We start from the raw sequence: 20,660 nt of genomic DNA, 5'->3' as shown, positions 1-20,660 counted from the left end.
CTATTACTTGGGACAATCTGTTTTCTGAATCTACAGCAGAGTGTGAAGAACACTCTCCAGAAAACACCCAAAACCCACCAACAAAACTATCCATAGTTTAGATCTTTTCTGGTCTTGCTTTTACAGCCTTTATATTTGGAAGATGAAACCAACACTAGAATAAGAGACAGAAAAGCCCAGGGCAAGCTGAAGTGTGCTCTTCACAGTCTCCTCTAACCCAAGGACAAGTCAACAGGAAATAAAATGAACAGGGGTCAGCTTCAAAACAAATCCAAGCTGTTTTTCCAGCTGCTGCTTGACTAACCTGTGCAATGCCTTGTCCAGGAAGATTGAGGGTGTTAAGGGTTTACTTGAGGTGACTAAATTCACAGCAACAAAATCTACCAAGAGCTGTCAAACCTATAAGATGTCACTTCTCACACAGGACATCCTACTTTGGCATTGTTCTGAGGCCCTCCAGGGAAGCTGGTCACCATTGAAAGTGAGCTGCATAGACCTACATTCTAGTCAGTGTAGCCCTTCTCCTGCACTGCTGTACCCAGAGCTCCATCTGTGAGTAAGTCTGCCAGGCTTAGTACTTATGTGACTCTGGAAGGTTTGGGCTCCCCATTGACTACCTTGGTCGCAGAGGTGCCTTTCTTCCCTGGTTCTCCCTATGACATAACACAGAAGTCCCAGGTTATGTTCCTGCCTCTGACAATTCTTTTACTCTAATTACCCAGAATCATAGAAGTGTTTTGGCTCAAAAAGACCTATATGACCGTAAAGTCCAGCCATTAAGCAGGCAGTGCCAAGTCCATCACTTAACCATGTCCCTCAGCAACAGATCTACTGCTAAAGCAGGCTCACCCACAGCAAGTTGCTTAAGACTGTGTCCAGGCAGATAGAGCCTTCAGAACAGGAGACTCCACAACCTCTCTGGGCAGCCTGCTCCAGGGCTCCAGCAATCTCACAGCAAGGTGGAATCTCTGTTGTTCCAGTTTGTGCCCACTGCCCGTTGTCCTGTCACTGGGCACCACTGAAAAGAGACTGGCCTCATCCTCTTGACCTTCACCTTTTAAATATTGATCAGCATTGAAAAGATCCCCTCTACTTCAGGCTAAACAACCACAGGTCTCTCAATCTTTCCTTGTCTGAGAGACGTTCCAGTTCCTTAACTGTCTTAGTAGCTTCCCTGTTGGACTTCCTGCAGTAATTCCTTGTGTCTCTTGAAATGGGGAGCCCAAACCTGGATGCAGCACTCCAGATGTTTCTACTTGCTACTGCAAGGCCATAACCTGGGGTTGTTTCCTTGGTGGAAAGTGGCATCTCAGGGGGTTCAGCACAACCATCTACCTGGACTGTTGGCTTCTACTTACATCTTTACCTCTTAGTCCGGACTCGCCTGGTTTCCCAGGTGTTCCTGGTTCACCTTTCTCTCCCTTCAGACCTATGTCCCCCTAAAGAAAACAAGACTGTTGTTACTTTCCTCTTCTGTATTTCATAGTCCTCACATTTCAGACGTTGCAGGACAGATTCAGGCAGCATGCCAGGCCCCATAGTCACACAATTCCTTCCACATTTCTAGCTGAAGGTTGGGCTCAGAGCATCTACTCTGAACTAGGAGGGACTGTGGTCAACACTTGCTCAACAGGCTAGGCTGAAGAGCATCCGTCTTTAACATAGTCCATCCAGACCCTACAAGAAGCCTTGGCCAACACTGCAGGACACTCTTATGAGGTTCTCAACCTCCAGGAAGTTTTTCAGCTCCGTTGAGGTGGCCTGTTAGCAGAGACCCAGAAGATGGGTCCAGTCTTGAGAGAGCAGTGTGGGCACACTGGGTCAGTTCCCCTCCTGTGTTTTAACTTTTATTCCTATGTAAAATCAGCTGAGCTGTCATGGATGGGTACCTACAAGTCTGCTCTGCTTAATGTTTGTACAATGGATACTTTCTTCATCACCCAAACACACCACCATGCCTTCTTCCACCCCAAAATACCTCTTGCTGCCTTCTCCAGTTTGCAACTGCATTAACACATTTTGTTAACACAGCCTATCCTAGATGCAGCTCATCTATCACTTCCAACATCCAATTTCTCCGTGGCCATGAAGCTGTTGCACCCTAAATATTCCATTCACCAAGCTGTGTATTGTGCTATAACATTTCCCAAACTCTCAGGTTCCTTCAGCCAAACCTGAGGAACATCACTGTCTGAGAAATGCACACAGCAAGACAGATTCACTGAACAAACACCACATTTCGGATGTTTTCCAGATCTCTTGACCAGTTTTGAACCTTTGCTAGGAAAAATCCTACAAGCTGGGATTTGCAGGATCTAAGGTCTCATTTCTTGCATCTTTTCATTGATTTTCTACCCAGGGATGCCACATGGACACTCCATCAAAGCAGGATTTGGTTGCATCTTCCAGCTTTCGAAAGGTCTCCCTATGTTTTGACATCAGCCTGATGGCAAAGATGCTTGGGGTGACACAGAGACTGGGTGACAGTCATGAGACAATGCTTCACTTGTTGCAGTCTCTCCATGAACTCACCTTCTGACCTGGTTTTCCAGACAAGCCTACATTTCCCTGCAGAAATAGAGGCAATTAATGATCTGACAATAATTAGACAGGTAGAATAATTACAGGTGAGGGTCTTCCATGGGGTCTAATGGGTGTAAACATCACACTCAGTGCTGCAAAACTGCTCTTTGATTGCAGCCATAGGTGGTGTCCTAAGAGGTGAGGAGGTGCTGGAGTACACATTGTCTAGAAACACCCACCTTCCCCAGTCTGATATTGTTAATACTTTGATAGAGAGTGGGGACCTCAAAGATAGGAGGTTTTGCAAGTTTTTGCTGCCTTGAAATAAAAGGGACTATTAACATCTTTATAAGAGGGGACAACAGGTTGTTAATCCAAACTTTACTTGACATCAGTGAACTCATGTGAGAGCCACCACCTTAGCTTGTACCTTCTTAGACTCAAAAGTCAGGATAGGTAAAGGCCAAGTTTACCTTCAGGACACAGAAGTATTGGAAATGGAGCTTCCTTGGCTTTGCTGTTCACAGAATTCTCAGTTGAACATTGATCATCTGAGCTTCATTCCAGACTCTCATTACATTTTGGAGAACCTCTGTATTCTATAGTCAGGTGCAAACTACCCCAGTACACAAGACCACTCTGGGATCACCAGCATAGGGTAACAGCCCATCTCCTTGTCACCACCCCAAAATTAATTTGCTGGTGACAGGTTTGATGGCTGAACATTCTAGATTCACCTGCATGGAGGTGACAAAGAGATTTAGCCCCTGAACTCCCAGTTTGGCCTTTTTAGCCTTCCCCTTTCCACACCCAGCATGTTGTCCCACTCACCCTGTCACCATGATCTCCCTTCAGCCCAGGCTGACCAGGAATGCCAAAACCTGGATTCCCCTGCAAAAATCAATCATGATGCATGTCTGAGTGTAATGCTTGAGGAGCTTTTCCTCTCCACACCTCTATGACAGAGAGCGTGCTAGGGCTAAACCCTGTGCTGATACTACCTCTCAGTTTGTCCTCATGGTCCCTTCTCCACTCCTAATCATGCTCCTTGCCACTTCTGAGGAATGCTGTTGTGGAGATTCAACTTTCAGTAGTTATTTGGGGAACCAAACATGTGCCTCGGTTTCCCTATCCTGATCTTGCAGATCTTGGCTGCAATTACATCATCATGCACAAGCTGTGGCGGCACAATCCTGCTCCACTCATTATCATAGAATAGCTTGGGTTGGAAAAGACCTTTAAAGGTCACCTAATCCAACACCTCTGCAGGAAGCACTTCACCTAGAGCAGGTTGCTCAGAGCCCCAAACAACCTTACCAGGAATGGTTCCAGCAATGGAAAAGATACAACCTTTCTGGGCAACCTAGGCCACTGTCTCACCATTCTTAGCATAAAATAATTCCTTCTCTCTCTCCAGTCTAAATCTGCCTCTTAGTTCACAAAACCTTCACCCCCTTGCTCTGTCACAACAGGCCCTGATCAAAAGTTTGTCCCCAGCTTTCTTACTCGCCACTTTATGTCCTGAAATACTACCAGGAGATCTCCCTAGAGCCTTCTCTTCTCCAGGCTGAATCACAGAATCACCAAGGTTGGAAGAGACCTCAAAGATCATAGAGACCAACCTGTCACCACAGACCTCATGACTAAACCATGGCACCAAGAGCCACGTCCAATCCCCTCTTGAACAACCCGAACTCTCTCAGCCTGGCCTCACAGCAGAGGGCTTCCAGCCCTCCCATCACCTTTGTGGTCTCCTTTGGCCCTGCTTCTACAGGTCCATGTCTCTCTTGTGCTGAACCTTCATCTCAAGGAACTTTTGCCATATGTCAAGTCTCCCCATGGCTTTCAGCACATGGGTGGTCCTTGTCAGCACGACTTGGGAAAGAATTCTATCTGCCTCAGAGCTTCTTTTGTATACACATAAACAGAATAAACCCTTCTTCCCATAAAGGGCATGCCAAGAAAAGCAAGTTCATTACCTTCTCTCCTTTTTCTCCTTGTATTCCTTTGTCTCCTTGTGGTCCCAGGGCACCAGTTGGCCCAGTATCTCCCTGTGTATAAAAACATTCCCAGAGTTAATAACATAACGCAGGAATCCAAGCCATGCTCATGTGGCTTCCTGGAGCTGCATTTTGCATTTCTAATACACTTCAAAAGCCATTCCTTTACCAAAGACACTCAGCCAGCCAGCTCTGGGGTTATGCTGAAGCTTTCTCTGTGATACCTGGGCTTCTGCATACAAAACTCATCATAGTGGTTAGACCTGCTCCAGCCATGCTTCTGGTATACTGGAGAGCACTACGAGTACATCTAGAGTCATATAAGGAGGATAAAATGGAGACCTTTTCTTCTTCTCTGCATCTGGGCTGGGTAAGTCCCAGGCACAAATATGGACTGGGTGCACAGTGGGTTGAGAGAAGCCCTGAAGAAAAAGACTAGGGTGTATTGACTGGTGAGAAGCTCAACAGAAGCCAGCATTCCCTCATGCAGCCCAGAAGGCAACTGCATCCTGGGCTGCATCAGGAGGAGTGTGGCCACCAGGTCAAGAGAGGTGGTTCTGCCCCTTTATTCTGCTCTTGTGAGACCCCATCTCCAATACTGTGTCTAGTTCTGGTGTCCCCATAAAGAGGATGCAGATATGTTGGAGTGAGCCCAGAGGAGGGCCACAAAGATGATCCAAGGGCTGGTGCACCTGTGCTATCAAGATAGGCTGAGGGAGCTGGGCTTGTTCAGCCTGGAAAAGAGAAGACTCAGGGGGAACCTCATAGATGTATTCCAATACTTGATGTTTTCCTACAGGAAGGCTGGAGAGGGACTTTTCATAAGGGTGTCCAACAATAGGACAAGGGGAAATGGTTTGAAGCTGAGGGAGAATAGGGTTAGACCGGCTCTTATGAAGTTCTTTCAGTACAAGGATGGTGAGACTCTGGGACAGGTTGCCCAGGGAGGTTGTGGATGCCTCTGAGGTCCCATTCTAGGATTCTATGATCTGCAGGTTAGCAATGAGGTATCAAGAAAAGACATTTAAGATATTCCAGCTCACATTTCACCATGAGGCCACTGCAAAAGTCCTAGGACACTCATAAACTGCAACTAGCCTAAAAGAAGAGAGATGTTTTCGCTAACCAACATTGAGCAGCCTGGACAAAAACCCCAATAAAGGCTGGTAGGTCCATCATCCAAGCTCAGTGAAGAGGACAGAACCTCTTGTCCCTAATGGGTGAGCATGAAGCTCTGTTGGCTATTTTCATGGATGTCAAAAAGCCAAGAGGAGTCAGTCCTGTAGCAAATCCTCCTTACATGAATAATGGAGGTCTTTTATTTCTCTACAGATTGCAATGAGCTATGAAGAACAGAAACAACTAAGATACCACAGGTCATGTTCCACCACAAGGCCACTTCAGAAGCAGGTGTGCAATGTGGACAACAAAGAGAATAACTTTCTCTCAGACCTCTCCCTAGTACAAGAAACTCAATTTCTTCCAGTCACAGGGAGGACAGGGGCACAGGAAGGTGGGAAAACCTCCATCCATGGAGATGCAGAGCACATAAGATCCTGAGCAACCTGAACCAGCTCTGAAGTTGGCTCTGTTTTGAGCAGGAGATGGAACTAGAGATCTCTAGAAGTCCCTTCCAGCATCAGCCATGATTTGATTTTATGTCTGTACCTCTCCTAGTTGGAAAATATCTTCTGTGAGTGGGCTGGATCTGTGCTTCAGTGAGCTCTACCTCTAAAACTGGCACATGGAACCCCCAAATTTCCCCATGGACTGAGGTGAGACAGGGAATGGCAGGAACAAAATGTTAATAAAAGAAATATCAGCAGGGCAAGACTACTGCTACTTTGCCAACGTCTCCTCTCCAGTCAGTCACAAGGGGCATGTGATTCAGCTGGTAAAACATGGTCCAGTCCCTACTTTTTCAGCTGTAGGTCTCATCTAAGTTTCAACCAGTGCTCATTAGTGGACTTACCCTGACACCTTTCTTTCCTGGAGGTCCCAAAACCTGAGGATGAAAAGAAATCACAGAAATGTTCTCTTAGTTGGGGGAAAAAATTATCTCCCTGTGCTCTTCCAAAGAAAGAGAACTTCAGCTTTGCCATAAACCAGAAACCCCGTCGCCTAAACTGGGTCATCAAACACCAGGAAGGTCTACAGGCCAAATCCCTAAACCAGTGAAGGTTGTGAAGGGGTTTCACCAACTTCAGCAGGTTTTAGCTCCAGGGATGGGATTAAACAATGGTTCACAAGCAAGGCGTAACTGGCAGAGAACTGCTCAAGCCTTTGCTAACACACATGAAGGACCAGCCTTTGGACAGCCATGAGTCTGTACTGACCTTGCAGAGCAGCCCTGAGCTGGGTTTAGAGACTGCAGAGCTGTCTTCCCATCTTGTATCTCCAACATAATTCTATCAGCATTACTATCTAAGATGTCCTGCTTGTCCAAGCACCCTCCAGGACATGTCAGCCTGTCTCAGTCCTTAGTGCAACCACCAACTACTCCCACAGTCCTTTCAGCAATGCTGTGAGGCATTCAGAGATGAGCACCACCAAGGTTTTTCCTTAAAGCTACCCTAGCATTTAGAGGGACATGAAGAGGAGACTGTAGAAACCCTGTTTCCACATGGGAATAAGGCAAATAAGACCCATTAGCAATGCTGCTTCAGCAGAAACCAGTACAACCCCATTGTGAATGGGGATCTTGAGTGCTGGAGCACAAGGCTTCAGTGGTGGGAAGGCTTTATGCTTATGTTTCCTGCACAATAGTGAAGCTCCTCTGGGGAGTCAATGAGCAGCTGTGGTGCATGGCTGGGAAGACAAAAAGTGGAGCAAGCAAGCAGAAGACAAAGTTGTCTGGAGGGTCAAGGAAATAGTCCATTAGTTCTTCCTGCAGTTCAGTGGGGCATCTCTCTCTTGGTCCTTTTTCTTCTGGCACTGTTGGTGGTGAGGCTGCATGACTATAGCGCAAGAACAAGTAATCCTCTCATACTTACGCCCATAGCTGGAGCACCTGGAAATCCTGGGTCCCCCTGCAAGGCAAGAGGGCATGAAATGAACAAAGAGTCTGGAACAATGAAAATGTTCTGCTTATTACTCTCCCTCATCTGCTCCTTAAAAAACCCTCAAAACTCATCTCAGATGCTGAGCTTGTGGTGAGCCTCAAGGGCATCCCTGCTGGCTTCATCTCTACATAAGCCCCTTATAAACACCACTCAGCTGTGATTGTCAAAGATATGCACATGGGACAAGCTGGGCAAAGTCAGAACATCTTCAGGTGAGCTAGTGAGACATGTTCTCATGCTGTTTGACTTACTTGGTCTCCCTTCTGCCCTGGAGGTCCTGGGAGTCCCTGTAAGACATCAAAAGGTAATTTCCATGAGACCAAACCCAGAGATTCAGGACTTTGGATTGCTGCTTCTCACAAGTTCCCACCCAAAGAATGGTCTTCAGCCTGATTTTTCACTGACTACAAGATATCCCTGCCAGACAGCTATAAGGGGCTCTTGGGTGAGGTGAAAATCCTCATGCCTATCTCCTCTAGGACTCCTGGCTTCCATCTACCAAGACACCAAGTACAGAGAACAGAAGAACCCCATCTTGCTCTAACCTCCTGTCAGGGAGTTTTAGAGAGCAAGAAGGTCTTCTTTTGGCTTCCTTTTCTCTAGGCTAATCAACCCCAGTTCCCTTAACTGCTCCTCACAGGAGTTGTGGTCTAGACCTTAGCCATCTCTGTTGCCCTTCCTTCATGTCACATCAGACATCCATGAGGTAAATGTCCTGATCTAGGTCAACTTCTGCACAATTTAGGAAGCACAAGGTCTTGACCTGGTTTTGGATGACTCCCACTCCCCAGTGGGTCCTTCTTTCCACAAAGGGAGTGCAAGCACAATGCTGGAGGTATCTACAGCTGCTTAATGAAGCCTGCACTGTCTCTTAATGCTTATACCCTGGGGTAAAAAGCTGGCCGAGAAGATGTTCTCTTATCTCTCTGCAACTCATAGGACTTGCTCTCTAGACCTCTCATCACCTTCATTGCCCTTCTTTGCATGAGCTTCAGCATCTCAGTGTCTGACATGGCTCTACTTGCACTGTCTACCATGCTATTACTTTTCCTTGGCTATTCTCAGTTTCTCCTTGGGCTAATGGATTCAGAAAGCATCTGATACAACTAACGACCTTTTCTCCTCTTGGTCCAGGCAGTCCAGGAATACCATCTAGCCCTGCAGGGCCTGGCAAGCCAGGTTTCCCCTGAAAAGGAAGACACATCATCAAATATTTTTCTCCTAAACAGTTTGTTACCAATCACACTAAAGCAAAAGGTTGGGTTTAAGCCTGTAGAGACAGAAGCATTGAAATGTACACCTAGATCTGTCCACCTGAACACACCTTTGCAATGAGGATTTATAGGGTTGTTTATGTGCTCCCAAATCTCCTTTTTCATAGAACCATAGGATGGTTTAAATTGGCAGAGACCTTTAAGATCATCTTGGTTCAACCTCCACTGCCATGAGCAAGGATGCCCTGTCCAGCCTAATCTTGAATATTTCCAGGGTTGGGGCATACACAACATCTTTGAGCAACCTATTTGAGTGTCTCACCATCCTCTCAGTGAAGTATTTCTTCCTAATATCTAAGCTAAATATCCCCTCTTTCAGTTTGAAACGATTACCCCTCATCCTATCACTACACTCCCCATGTCTCTCCATCGTTTTTGTAGGCCCTCTTGTACTACTGAAAGGTCTCCCTGCAGCCATCTTTTCTCCAGGCTGAACAATGCAAACTCTCTCAGTCTGTCCTCACAGCAGAGGTTCTGCCATCCCCTGATCATCATTGTGAGCACCGTGATGGATGCACTTCTCGCAGCTTTGCTCCATGCCATGAGGAAGAGCACATCCTTGCTTTTGGCAACACCAGTGACCATTATTCCAGGATCTTCGCAGGGTTTCTAATATTTCCCTGCTGGCAACTCCTTGGTGACAGGTCAACAGGATGAAGATGACAAAGTGAGAAAAAATTGATGGGCTCTGCTTAATCTGCCAGCCCTCATCAGCAGAGTGAGGCATCTCAGCGCGGTAGCTGATGAGAACTGGCAGTAGACATTGTCCTTTTGTAGCCACCCCATGTGGCAGAGGGCATCCAGAGGCCTATGACCCCTTCCCACCACGGCCAACATCTATTCCTCAGCAACTGGCCATTGATGGACCACTCACCGGCTCTCCCATGCCTCCTCTGTCACCCTTGAGGCCACTCCTCCCACGAGGGCCCTGCATGAAGCAGAGGACAGTCTTAATGCAAGGCACAGCAGCCCTTCAAGGGTCTTGATGGACATCTAGGTAGGTATGGAAACCAGAGCCTATTGGGCAGCTTAGGAATAATAAAGTCTTCTCATCACATGTAAAAGTGAAAACCAAACTCAGGTACTTACCCTGATACCTGAATCCCCTGGCTCACCCTGAAACATAAAGGACAAGGACAATTACCATGGGATGGTATCTCAGAGAGGGTGTCTTCTCTAGACTTAGTCCCAGCAAAACATTCCTGCAGGCTGACAAGCCCAGAGACCAAAACTCCCACCCATGAAGGAGGACAGAGCTTTCATAGAGGTGTCTGCTGTCTCGCATGCTCCAGACACCTTAACCTGCAATATCTGGTGTCAGCCTCCACTATTAGGATACAGGAAGGGAACTCAGGTCTCTTGGTGTCTGCTGAGACTTCTTGACTCATCCCCAGTGCAAAGAGACATTTGGTGACAACCATCAGTGCAAGTTTGTTTGTGCACAACATAAGCAGTTCTGTGAATTTCACTCCAGATGCCAAACAACCCTCCTAGGGACTTGGAGCAGGAAAAGTCTTATTGACCACTGAATCTGGCCTCAAGTCAGAGAGGGCTGGTCATGACCTTTTTGAGTTCCATCACCAGTGCCCACTCTGTTGAACAGCAGGGCCCTAACAAAGGGAAGATCTTACAGAGTGCCTTTTTGTTGTCTCAATGGGAGAATCCCATGATGGAGAGAAGAAATGTGTGTTCCCAGGGCCCTTGAATGAACAGTATCCAAAGATTGTGGACTGTGCCAGGTCTTCTCTTTCTGTGGTACAACATCACAGAACCATACTTCAAAAAATCATGCTTACCTTGATGGAGATTCCTGGTGGTCCCGGTGGTCCTGGTAAACCTGGTGGTCCTGCTACTCCAGGAGCTCCTGGCTGCCCTTTCTCTCCCTGGAAGAATGAAAGCCAGGGAAGAGAGGGATGTGGGCTCTCTCTCAGCTCCCTTTACTTATCTGCTAGCCCTTGAGAGGATGAAGGGTCCACCACACCTGGGTATGATACTCACAGGAGTGCCAGGCTGACCGTTTCTGCCAGGAATCACCTCCACTCCTCCCAGGACATAGCCTGGTTCGCCCTGCACACAAAGAGAGGAGGATACACAGGATACACCTGTGTTGGGAGGTCCAGGTGCAGGTTCTTTCATGACTTAGGGGCAACTTCATGATCAGCTTTAAAACCAAACCAGTTCTTTGGTGTACTACAAACCCAAACCACCTGCTTGTAGCAGAGGTACCAGAAACCTCAAGGCCATGATGTGAGTTTTGCTTATTGGCATAGGAGAACATTAATCCATGGGAAAAAGAGTAGGTTGGCTTTCAGCAGGACACATTCCCTGATCTGTAACCATACAGGTAACTCAAATGGATGCAAGGATGGAGAGAAATGTGCACTGGGGGTTGGGGACAGGACAACAGCTCCTGGGATCTGCCTATGCCAACAATGGGTATTGAATCCTTAACTTTTTGTCTCTTAAACACATGCTAACAGGCTTTGTTCATCGTGGAAACTCAGAAAGGAAGAATGATCCAACTAAGTGCTACCTCCTACTGCAAATAACCAACTGAAATGTGCCAAAGGATCGAACACTTTTCTCCACAAAGACATCAGATTCCTCTTAGCAAAGCTGAAGGACAGCTCCCTAAGTTCAAGACCAGCAATGCAGAACTAGTTACATACAGCTCAGAGGTTCACCAGAGGTCACTGTGCAAATGCTTAGAAACTAAAGATCAGAGCAACACAACAGCTTTCCCCCAGTGAAACCCAGGAACGAAACTCACTCTGTCTCCTTTTGGCCCAGCTGGTCCTGGATAGCCAGGAGGTCCCTGGAATGAAAAAAGTAAAATCAATCCTGCAGCATTAAACAGCAAACCACCCACAAGACCATCATAGTGGCATCATCACTATAGTTGTGAGGGTAGTGAGGCACTATAACAGACTGTTCAGAGTTGTTGATGTCCCATCCTTGGAAATGTTCAAGGCCAGGCTGGATGGGGCTTTGAGCAATCTGGTCCAGTAGGAAGAGGGCAGGGGCCCATGGCAGGGGATTGGAACTAGAAGATCTTTAAGATCCATTCCAACCCAAACCGTCGCATGATTCTATGCTCAGGTTACAGAACTGTCTAAGGAAGTTTAATTCCCTTTTAAGCTGCTTATTTAATCCATCAGGAGAAGACAGTCAGATGGGGCATTCAGTGGCTGCAGTGGTTCTTCTTGGACTCCTGTGGTCCATGCATACCATGGCTCACAAACATCACAAACCATGTTATAGGTCCTACCTCATCACAGACAACAGCAGTTTGATCCAAATAACCAAACATAGAGGTCTTGGGATTTCTGAGATACCCCCAGGTACCCAAGGCATGGGGCTGGCAGGATTTATGGAAGACATATGTCCTTCCAGAGCATGAGCTAGAGGAAAAGTGGGATAACAGTACATGGCAAATGACACGAGAATCACAGAATCACCAAGGTTGGAAGAGACCTCAAAGATCATCAAGTCCAACCTGTCACCACAGACCTCATGACTAAAGAAGAAGAGAAGACTCAAAGCAACTGAACTGAGCCTGAAAGATTGAGTTAAGTGCAAGATGGTGCCACTTAAATGTTGCTTCTATACAAGAACTGGCTCTTTACAGCCCATATAAGCCAGTGGAGATGAGTGGTTCAGTTCAACTGGTGTCTTGTGCCGTTTGTGATGGTCTCTGCTGCTTGCCTTCGCAGTGTCCACCTAGACCTCTATTTTCCAGCCCTAGATATTTACCCTAGAAATCCTCAAGCATTTCAGATAACCTGGGCACCTTGGTACCAGTCCCTTCTCTTTAAAGTTCTCAGAGACAAGGGTGTTTTAGCTGGTCAAACAGTTATCTATTAACAGAAGCATGGCAAAAGCAGGAGAGGGACATTCACGACTGCTGATCTAGTGTGCAAAGTTGTGCCATCATCATGACATCGACAGCATGGAACAATTAGTAGAAACAAGGGCACAGGAGGCTTGGTTGATCTGCATGGATGGAGTTTTTGAATAAAGTCTTTGAAGAAAAGATGTTGCTGATGATTATGCAGAAGGACTCATATATATGAGTGAAAGCAGAGTTGTAGTCTTTGGCCATCTTCTGCACAACTCTGTAATTGGTTAGAAACATGTCCATACTGTATTGCTTGCCTGGTTTCTGAGCAGAAGGGAACATATGTGGAGCTATTTGGTGACAGCACAGCCCTCTCATAAAAGCAAAATGGGTCACTTGGACTTTCTGTCCTGCTCAAGGCAGCTAAAAGCAAAGCTTGAGGGTCTCAGTGCATTGGTGACCTTTGATGTCTTCAAAATACTTACAATATCACCTTGGATGCCAGGGAGACCCTTCAAAAGAGAAGGAGGAGAGAAAGGTTTGAGAGACTTGCTCACTTTTCTTTTGAATGACACTTTGACAAAGTTTATAAAAGCAAAACCATACCATGAGTCCAGGGGCGCCAGGAGGACCTGCCTGTCCTCGTCTGCCTGGCAGCCCAGGAACGCCATCCTTCCCAGGCAGGCCCTAAACATGGGAAGGAACAGCATACAGCTTATGGCAGGCCTGAAAACTCAAAGAGCTTCATAGAATCGTAACATTGTTGTGGCTGGAAAAGACCAGTGGCGACCCCCAGGGATCAGTGCTGGGCCCCATCCTCTTTAACATCTTCATTGATGATATGGATGAGGGGGTTGAGTCAGTCATCAGCAAGTTTGCAGATGACACCAAGTTGGGAACGGATGTTAGTCAGTTAGAGGGTAGAAAGGCTCTGCAGAGGGACCTCGACCAACTGGACAGATGGGCAGAGTCCAATGGGATGGCATTTGACAAGTCCAAGTGCCAGGTGCTGCACTTTGGCCACGGCAACCCCATGCAGAGCTACAGGCTGGGGTCAGAGTGGCTGGAGAGCTGTCAAACAGAGAGGGACCTGGGGGTGCTGATTGACACCCACCTAAACATGAGCCAGCAGTGTGCCCAGGTGGCCAAGAGAGCCAATGGCATCCTGGCCTGTATTAGGAATGGTGTGGCCAGCAGGAGCAGGGAGGTCATTGTGCCCCTGTACTCTGCATTGGTTAGGCCGCACCTTGAGTACTGTGTCCAGTTCTGGGCCCCTCAGTTTAAGAAGGACATCGAGACACTTGAACGTGTCCAGAGAAGGGCAACAAGGCTGGGGAGAGGCCTTGAGCACAAGCCCTGTGAGGAGAGGCTGAGGGAGCTGGGATTGTTTAGCCTACAGAAGAGGAGGCTCAGGGGTGACCTCATTGCCCTCTACAACTACCTGAAAGGTGGTTGTAGACAGGAGGGGGTTGGTCTCTTCTCCCAGGCAACCAGTACCAGAACAAGGGGACACAGTCTCAAGCTGTGCCAGGGGAGGTTTAGACTCGAGGTGAGGAAAAAGTTCTTCACTGAGCGAGTCATTCGTCATTGGAATGTGCTGCCCAGGGAGGTGGTGGAGTCGCCGTCCCTGGAGGTGTTCAAGGGGAGATTGGACGTGGCACTTGGTGCCATGGTCTAGTTGTGAGGTCTGTTGGGACAGGTTGGACTTGATGATCCTTGGGGTCTCTTCCAACCTTGGTTATACTGTGACCTTTCAGATCATCAAGTCCAACTGTTAACCCAGCACTGCCAGGTCATCACTAGACCGTGTCCCTCACCACCACATCTACACAGTTTTGAAGTCCCTCCAGAGATGCGGACTCCACCACTGTGCTGGACAGCCTGCTCCAGGCACTGACAACCTTTCTGGGGGAGAAATTTTTTTTCATGTCCAACCTTAATCTCCCCTGGGGCAAGTTGGGGGTGTTTCCTCTTCTTTCCCAGAGCCAAGGATTTTCTCCTATAACCTAGAAGAGGAGACTGACCCCCACTTGGCTCCAACCTCCTTTCAGGCAGCTGTAGAGAATGAGGAGGTCACCTGTCAGCCTCTTTTTTCTCCAGTTCCCTCAGCTGCTTCTCACAAGACTTTTACTCCATACCCTTCACCAGCTTTTTGCCCTTCTTAGAACCTGCTCCAGCGCCTCAATGTTCTTCTTGGACTGAGGGGCCCAAACCTGAAGCCATTATTCGAGGTGTGGCTTCACTAGAGCCAAGTACTTGAGAACCATCTCCCTGGTCCTGCTGGTCACACTCTTGCTGATCCAAGCCAGGATGCTGTTGGCCACCTTGGCCATCGGGGCACACACACACTGGCTCATCTTCAGCTGCTGTCAACCAGCACCCTAAACTTATTTTCTAGTGGGCAGTTTTCAGTCGCTCTTCCCCAGGCCTGGAGCGTTCCTGGGGTGGTTGTGACCCAGGTGCAGGACCCAGCACTTGGTGTTGTTGAACCTCATCCCACCGGCCTTGGCCCATCAATAGGGTTTCATGTAGCTCTAGCTTTCTGTACTGCTTGACAGAATCCCCAGTGGTCAGCGTACTCAGATATCCTCTTTCCTGTTTTCAAAGCCAGCATGGAGCAGGATATATGAAAACACCAACCCAAAAGATCTGAAGATGATTCTTTGCTACATCTATTCCTTGGTTCTAATAATTTATTTGCATATCAATTATCCAAATGGATGTTTCATCTGGTGGACTCACCCGCTCTCCTTTCTCTCCCTTTGTAGTGAAGCTGTGTGGGTCATAACCTCTGTGAGCTGGTGAGCCCCTGAAGGTCTTGAAAGGAAAAGGAAAATAGAACAAATGATCAGGAAATGATTTATCCACTAGAGGATGGTAAATAAACCCAAACCAGAGCGACTCCTTGGCTTATGCAATAAAAGGAAGAAGCAAAGTTGACCACCCAGGAGACCTGTTCATATCCTTAGACCTTGGAGGTCCCTTGGAGGTTATGCATTATTTTGTCTCTGGCCTGCACTGACTTTGGGAGAACAGGATGAAGAACATAGAGTTGTGTGAGGACAGAATGCAGTCAGGGAATGTATTGCTGCATCAAGAAGCCTTGGCCTATATCAAATCCACAGTTCAGGATCTTCTTTCTGGTTCAGAGAGCTTCTAAATGATCTTGGATACATATCTACAAGACTTCACAGTAATGTCAACTCCATTTTCCTCATCCATGGGAGAAATTGTGAAAAGGAGTTTGGTAGAGATACAGATTCTCATTCAGCTACTTACAGACAATATTCTTACCTCATTTTAGACTGTCACAACATAAACATCACCACCTGATGGTGTGGACATTTACCTGTGAAGTGAATCATTTCCTGACTTTATTGACCACAATGACTGGCTGTCCACCAACTGTTATGGAGACCTCCATTTCATCCAGTAAAGCTAACACTTGAGTATTCAGTCTTGCTGGCTGCAGTCACATCAGTAAAGTCATTAGACCAGCACATGGAAGTTGGGCTGTCCTACTGTTCTTTCTGTCCTCTAGCTTTATGCTTGGTAAAAGGGATGGATAGATTTGCTTCCTGACATTTTATTTCTGAAGTAAAGAGCAGCAGCAGCTTATTGGTCTGTTCACCACTTCACGTGGAGTTTCAAGCTATCCGAGATGCCAGAGCATCCCTGGAGACATTCAGGATCAGACTTGATATGGCCCTGGGCAACCTGATCTAGTTGGATGTGTCACTGCTCACTGCAGGGAGGTTGGACAAGATGACCTTTGTGGCTCTCTTCCAACGTGATGCAATCTGTGAATCTGGGAAAGCTGCATGGGGCTGGCAGATATGAAGCAGAACCTATGCATTTCATTGGTTTGCTGAGAAAGAGAAGAGGATGCTGCTGCATTTCCCATGTTGAAACGGCAGATTCTAGGATGACCTCTCCAGACATGGCCATGGTTTCCAAAGTTAAAGGTCTTGACATTGATATAATTCCACTGCACACCACAAAAGTATGAGACATGACCTGAGCAGTGGCCAATGTATCTTTGAAATATAAATAACCTCCTGAAAAGACACGAATGAACTAATTCTCACCTTTAAACACCAAGGTCCACAAGTCTCCTTTTCTTTTCTGATATGTTGTTCAGCTGATGAAGCATCAGGGACATATGGCTTGTTCTCTGTGTCATCAAATGGCTCTTGCTGGTTGGCTTCATGTCTGGCAACCTACAGCATGGAATTTGGCTTTGATTAATGATCCTCCAACTATTGGTGGAGATGGTCTGCAGCTGAGCTCACATCCATGCCAATAACCCACCCATCAAATGAACTTAGAAGGCGGCAATAGATTTGTAAGACATTGAAGTCCTCTGCTCCTGCAAGGGCCTTATGCAACAAAACTCCCAACGCTGCATTCTGGCTTCCCTGACTCACAGAACCCCAGCGTGATAAGGGTTGGAAGGGGCCTCTAGAAATCATCTAGTTCAACCTTGCTGCTAAAGCAGGGTCATCCACAGCAGGTTGCGCAGGATCACAATGCCCAGATAGGTTAGAAGGCTCTCCAGAGAGGGACACTCTACAATCTCTCTGGGCAGCCTGCACCAGTGCTCCAGCACCCTCACAGTAAAGAAGTTTCACCTCATATTCAGGTGGAATGTCCTGGGTTCCAGTTTGTGCCCTTTGTCATATCACTAAGCACCACTGAAAAGACTCTGGCCTCGTCCCCTTTAGCTTTCATTGAGCATTGAGAAGATCCCCTTCCAGTCTTCTCTTCTCCAGGCTACATGGCCTTTCTTCCTCAAGAGATGCTCCAGTCCTCTCAAAATCTCCACTCTCAGAGAGCCTCTGCCAAACTCTCTCCAGTAATTCCCTGTCTCTCCTGAACTGGGAAGCCCAGAACTGGACCCAGGTCTCCATCTACAACCTCACTAGTGAAGAGCAGAGAGGGAGAGGAACGTCCTTCAACCTGCAGCCATGATCTTCATAATGCAACCCAGGAGACCTAGGGTCTTCTTGGCCGTGAGGGCACATCACTGCCTCATGGTGAACTTGACTACCGGCACTCCCCAGTCCTTCTCTGAGGAGTTGCTTTCCAGTAGGTCACCTCCTCCCCTCTGCTGGTGCAGGGAGTCATTCCTCCACAGGACCAGGACCCAACACTTGCCCTTGTTGAGCTTCATGAGGTTCCTCTTCTGCTACTCTGCAACCTGTTCAGGTCTCACTGAATGGCAGCATCACCTAATGGAGTGTCAGCCACTCCTCCCAGTTTGTTATCATCAGAAAACCTGTTGAGGGTCAACTCTGTCCCATCCCACCTGATATTGACCAAAACTGGACCCACTACTGACTCCTGGAGACTACCATGAGCTACAGGCCTCCAACTTGACTCTGCATCCCTGCTTGCAGCTCTCTGAGCTTTGTCCTTTAGCCAGTTCTCATCCAACCCAATGTCCACTCACCTAACCCACATTTCTTAAGCTTCCCTGTGAGGAGACAATGACAGAAGCTTTGCTGAACTCAAGTCCGCTCCCTTGACATTGAAAATGTTGTTCCTTATCGCTAAGATTAGACAGTAAGTGAGGTTAGGATTGGACACGGTGTCCTAAATGTGTTCTGACTTTGCTTTGAAACATAGCTCAAGGAAAAAAATTATCTTTGTGCAGGAGCCATACCAAGCAAGCTGGCTTGTATTTAAAAGTCTGTGAAGGAGCTCACCTCCCTAGATGGTAGCTCAGCCTGTGAAGGCTGAAGGTCAGAACAAATGACTTCAATCAGCTCTTGGAGGATCTGAGGAAAGTCATCGAACGTGCTGACATAGAAAACGTCCTGGAGGTTCTGCTGCAGCAAAATGCTGTTGAGCTCAGCGGGGTCAGCTCCTGAGACAACCACAGCAATGACACGGATCCCTGAAACACATCACTCACTCAACAGAAGCAAACATGTTTGAGATCAGAATTTCCAAACCCCTCAACACAATCTTCCTGTTCATCACCTCTGCTGGGACCAGTAGCCACGTGAGAAGTCACCTGAAGCAGAGTGAGTGAGTTATAGCAAATCAAGACGCTCAAGCCAGAAACAGAAAGAAAAAAAGGATATAGGAGTGAAGGAAACTGAAAAGGCATTCAAAGGGCAGACATCCTCAATCCTCTGGAAGTTCATGGAGAACCAAGGCCTCTGGAAACACAAGACAACTCTTACCTAAAGCATGGGCTACTCTGGCTGGTAGCAACACATCATCCTGGGATTGCCCATCAGTCACAAGCACCACCATGTGAGAGAAATTTGCTCTCATCCCTCTGGAGGTCTGGAATAACTCCTTCAGCACGTAGCTTATACCACGACCTGAGCAAACATGGAGAAACATGGTGGAAACCTGCCCAAAATCAGGTCTGCAGATGGGGACTATGGGTCTTCTTCCACAGATGGAGGAAAAAGGGCATTCAGTGAGTGAATTGTAGCCCCTAGCTTGGGGCAATATCTTTTGAGGGAAGAAAGTGGTACATTAGGTTGGCTGAGATAGTTCAGGCTGAATTCAGCAGACAATTTTGGAAAGGAAACATAAATTACTGAAGGATTTTTCCCAGACTTCAGAAAATATCCACAGACCTCCCATTTCCAAACACCTTTAGGAAGACCAGGAAAGTTTCACAAAGATTTCTGTACTAAGCTGAAGTGGTTAAGAAGCCCCAAAACTGTATGGAAAGAATCCTATGAGGACTACAATGTCTCTGTTGACAGAACTTCCACAAAAAGAAGGATGAGAGGCAAGGATACCCAGGAATCGACAGTTTCACCAGTTCCACACCTGCTTTCCCTAACCAGTCCCATTGAAATTCTTGTGTTTTGATGAGCCTTATTTGAATGTGTTCATGATCAATACCACTAAGCCAGGTGAAGGGTTTAGAGAACAAGACTTCTGAGCAACAGCTGAGGGAACTGTGGTTATTTAACCTGGAGAACAGGAGGGGAGACCTTCTGGCTCTCTGCAGCTCCCTGAAAGGTTGGAGCCGCGTGGGGATTGTTCTCTTCTCCCAAGAAACAAGCAATAGAACAAGAGGAAATGGCCTCAAGTTGCACCACAGGGGTTTTGGCTTGGACATTAGAACAATTTCTTCCCTGAAAGGGTTGTCAAGCCCTAGAGCAGGATGCCCAGTGAGGTGATGTGGTGCTGAGCAACATGGTTTAGTGGTGACCTGGCAGTGCTGGGTTAATGTTTGGGCTCAATAATCTAAAAGGTTCTTTCTAACATAAACGATTCTTTGGTTCTATGACATAAGCCTTCAGTCAATATACATGGTGCCTCAAAGATTCCCTTTACACTGTCTGATAAGAAGACATTGATAAGGTCATTGAAAAGTGGTACAGTTAAAACTACCTACCTTGAATTCTTGATTTTAATAATTCCTGCTCATGTACCTTCAGGGAATCAGATATTCCTGTCCTGCTGGGAATGAGTGGGTGGAAAGCATTGTCTGTCTCTAAACTTCTTAACTACAGAAGACAAAAGTGCCTGAATTTCTGAGATGTTGAGCTGATGAAGAGCTGTTGCACAATGGAGGTGGAAAAGAGACATCATGTGATGACCCACCATGAAAATGGGAGAGGGGTCATTGCATCGTTGTTAGGGCAACACAGCAGTAATTGTCAGAATTTGCTGATTAAAATATGCATACAGTGGGCAATAAGGATGCTTCAGCATCAACTCTCCTCACCTAATGGTTATGGGCTTTGTCTCCAAGCCAGGTATAAAAATGCCCCCCAGGTGCCTACAAAGCTATAAAACAACGACAAGAAACTCGATAGTAAAACTAGAACAAAGTAGTAAAAACAGACAAAGGACATCAGGCTAGTTGGAAAGATAATCTCTGAAAATAAAACTAAACTCAATCCTCTGCTCTCAAATTTAAAAGAGCTTTGGACCATAAAGACTAAAAACCTGAGAGAGTTGGGGTGGTTCAGTCTGAAGAAGA

General features: G+C 46.9%; 1 protein-coding gene across 1 annotated transcript in view; it reads right to left on the bottom strand.

Moving 5' to 3' along the window:
• LOC104300065 (collagen alpha-1(VII) chain-like) overlaps nucleotides 1–20,660 on the bottom strand; it is a 142,318-nt gene that overhangs the window by 64,693 nt on the left and 56,965 nt on the right. Inside the window, exons 22-41 of the mRNA XM_054177846.1 lie at nucleotides 18,889–19,032; nucleotides 18,406–18,596; nucleotides 16,786–16,917; nucleotides 15,440–15,514; nucleotides 13,304–13,384; nucleotides 13,183–13,209; nucleotides 11,630–11,674; nucleotides 10,858–10,926; nucleotides 10,656–10,742; nucleotides 9,949–9,975; nucleotides 9,734–9,787; nucleotides 8,700–8,771; nucleotides 7,837–7,872; nucleotides 7,517–7,552; nucleotides 6,496–6,528; nucleotides 4,503–4,574; nucleotides 3,355–3,414; nucleotides 2,533–2,568; nucleotides 1,359–1,439; nucleotides 618–653 (exon numbers count right to left, since the gene is read on the bottom strand). Coding sequence (XP_054033821.1) covers nucleotides 618–653; nucleotides 1,359–1,439; nucleotides 2,533–2,568; nucleotides 3,355–3,414; nucleotides 4,503–4,574; nucleotides 6,496–6,528; nucleotides 7,517–7,552; nucleotides 7,837–7,872; nucleotides 8,700–8,771; nucleotides 9,734–9,787; nucleotides 9,949–9,975; nucleotides 10,656–10,742; nucleotides 10,858–10,926; nucleotides 11,630–11,674; nucleotides 13,183–13,209; nucleotides 13,304–13,384; nucleotides 15,440–15,514; nucleotides 16,786–16,917; nucleotides 18,406–18,596; nucleotides 18,889–19,032 — 1,394 coding nt within the window. The remainder of the gene's footprint in view (nucleotides 1–617; nucleotides 654–1,358; nucleotides 1,440–2,532; nucleotides 2,569–3,354; nucleotides 3,415–4,502; nucleotides 4,575–6,495; nucleotides 6,529–7,516; nucleotides 7,553–7,836; nucleotides 7,873–8,699; nucleotides 8,772–9,733; nucleotides 9,788–9,948; nucleotides 9,976–10,655; nucleotides 10,743–10,857; nucleotides 10,927–11,629; nucleotides 11,675–13,182; nucleotides 13,210–13,303; nucleotides 13,385–15,439; nucleotides 15,515–16,785; nucleotides 16,918–18,405; nucleotides 18,597–18,888; nucleotides 19,033–20,660) is intronic.

This window comes from Dryobates pubescens, chromosome Z, assembly GCF_014839835.1.
Source record: "Dryobates pubescens isolate bDryPub1 chromosome Z, bDryPub1.pri, whole genome shotgun sequence".
NCBI lineage: Eukaryota > Metazoa > Chordata > Aves > Piciformes > Picidae > Dryobates > Dryobates pubescens.
This window is presented reverse-complemented; position numbering and strand designations above follow the sequence as displayed.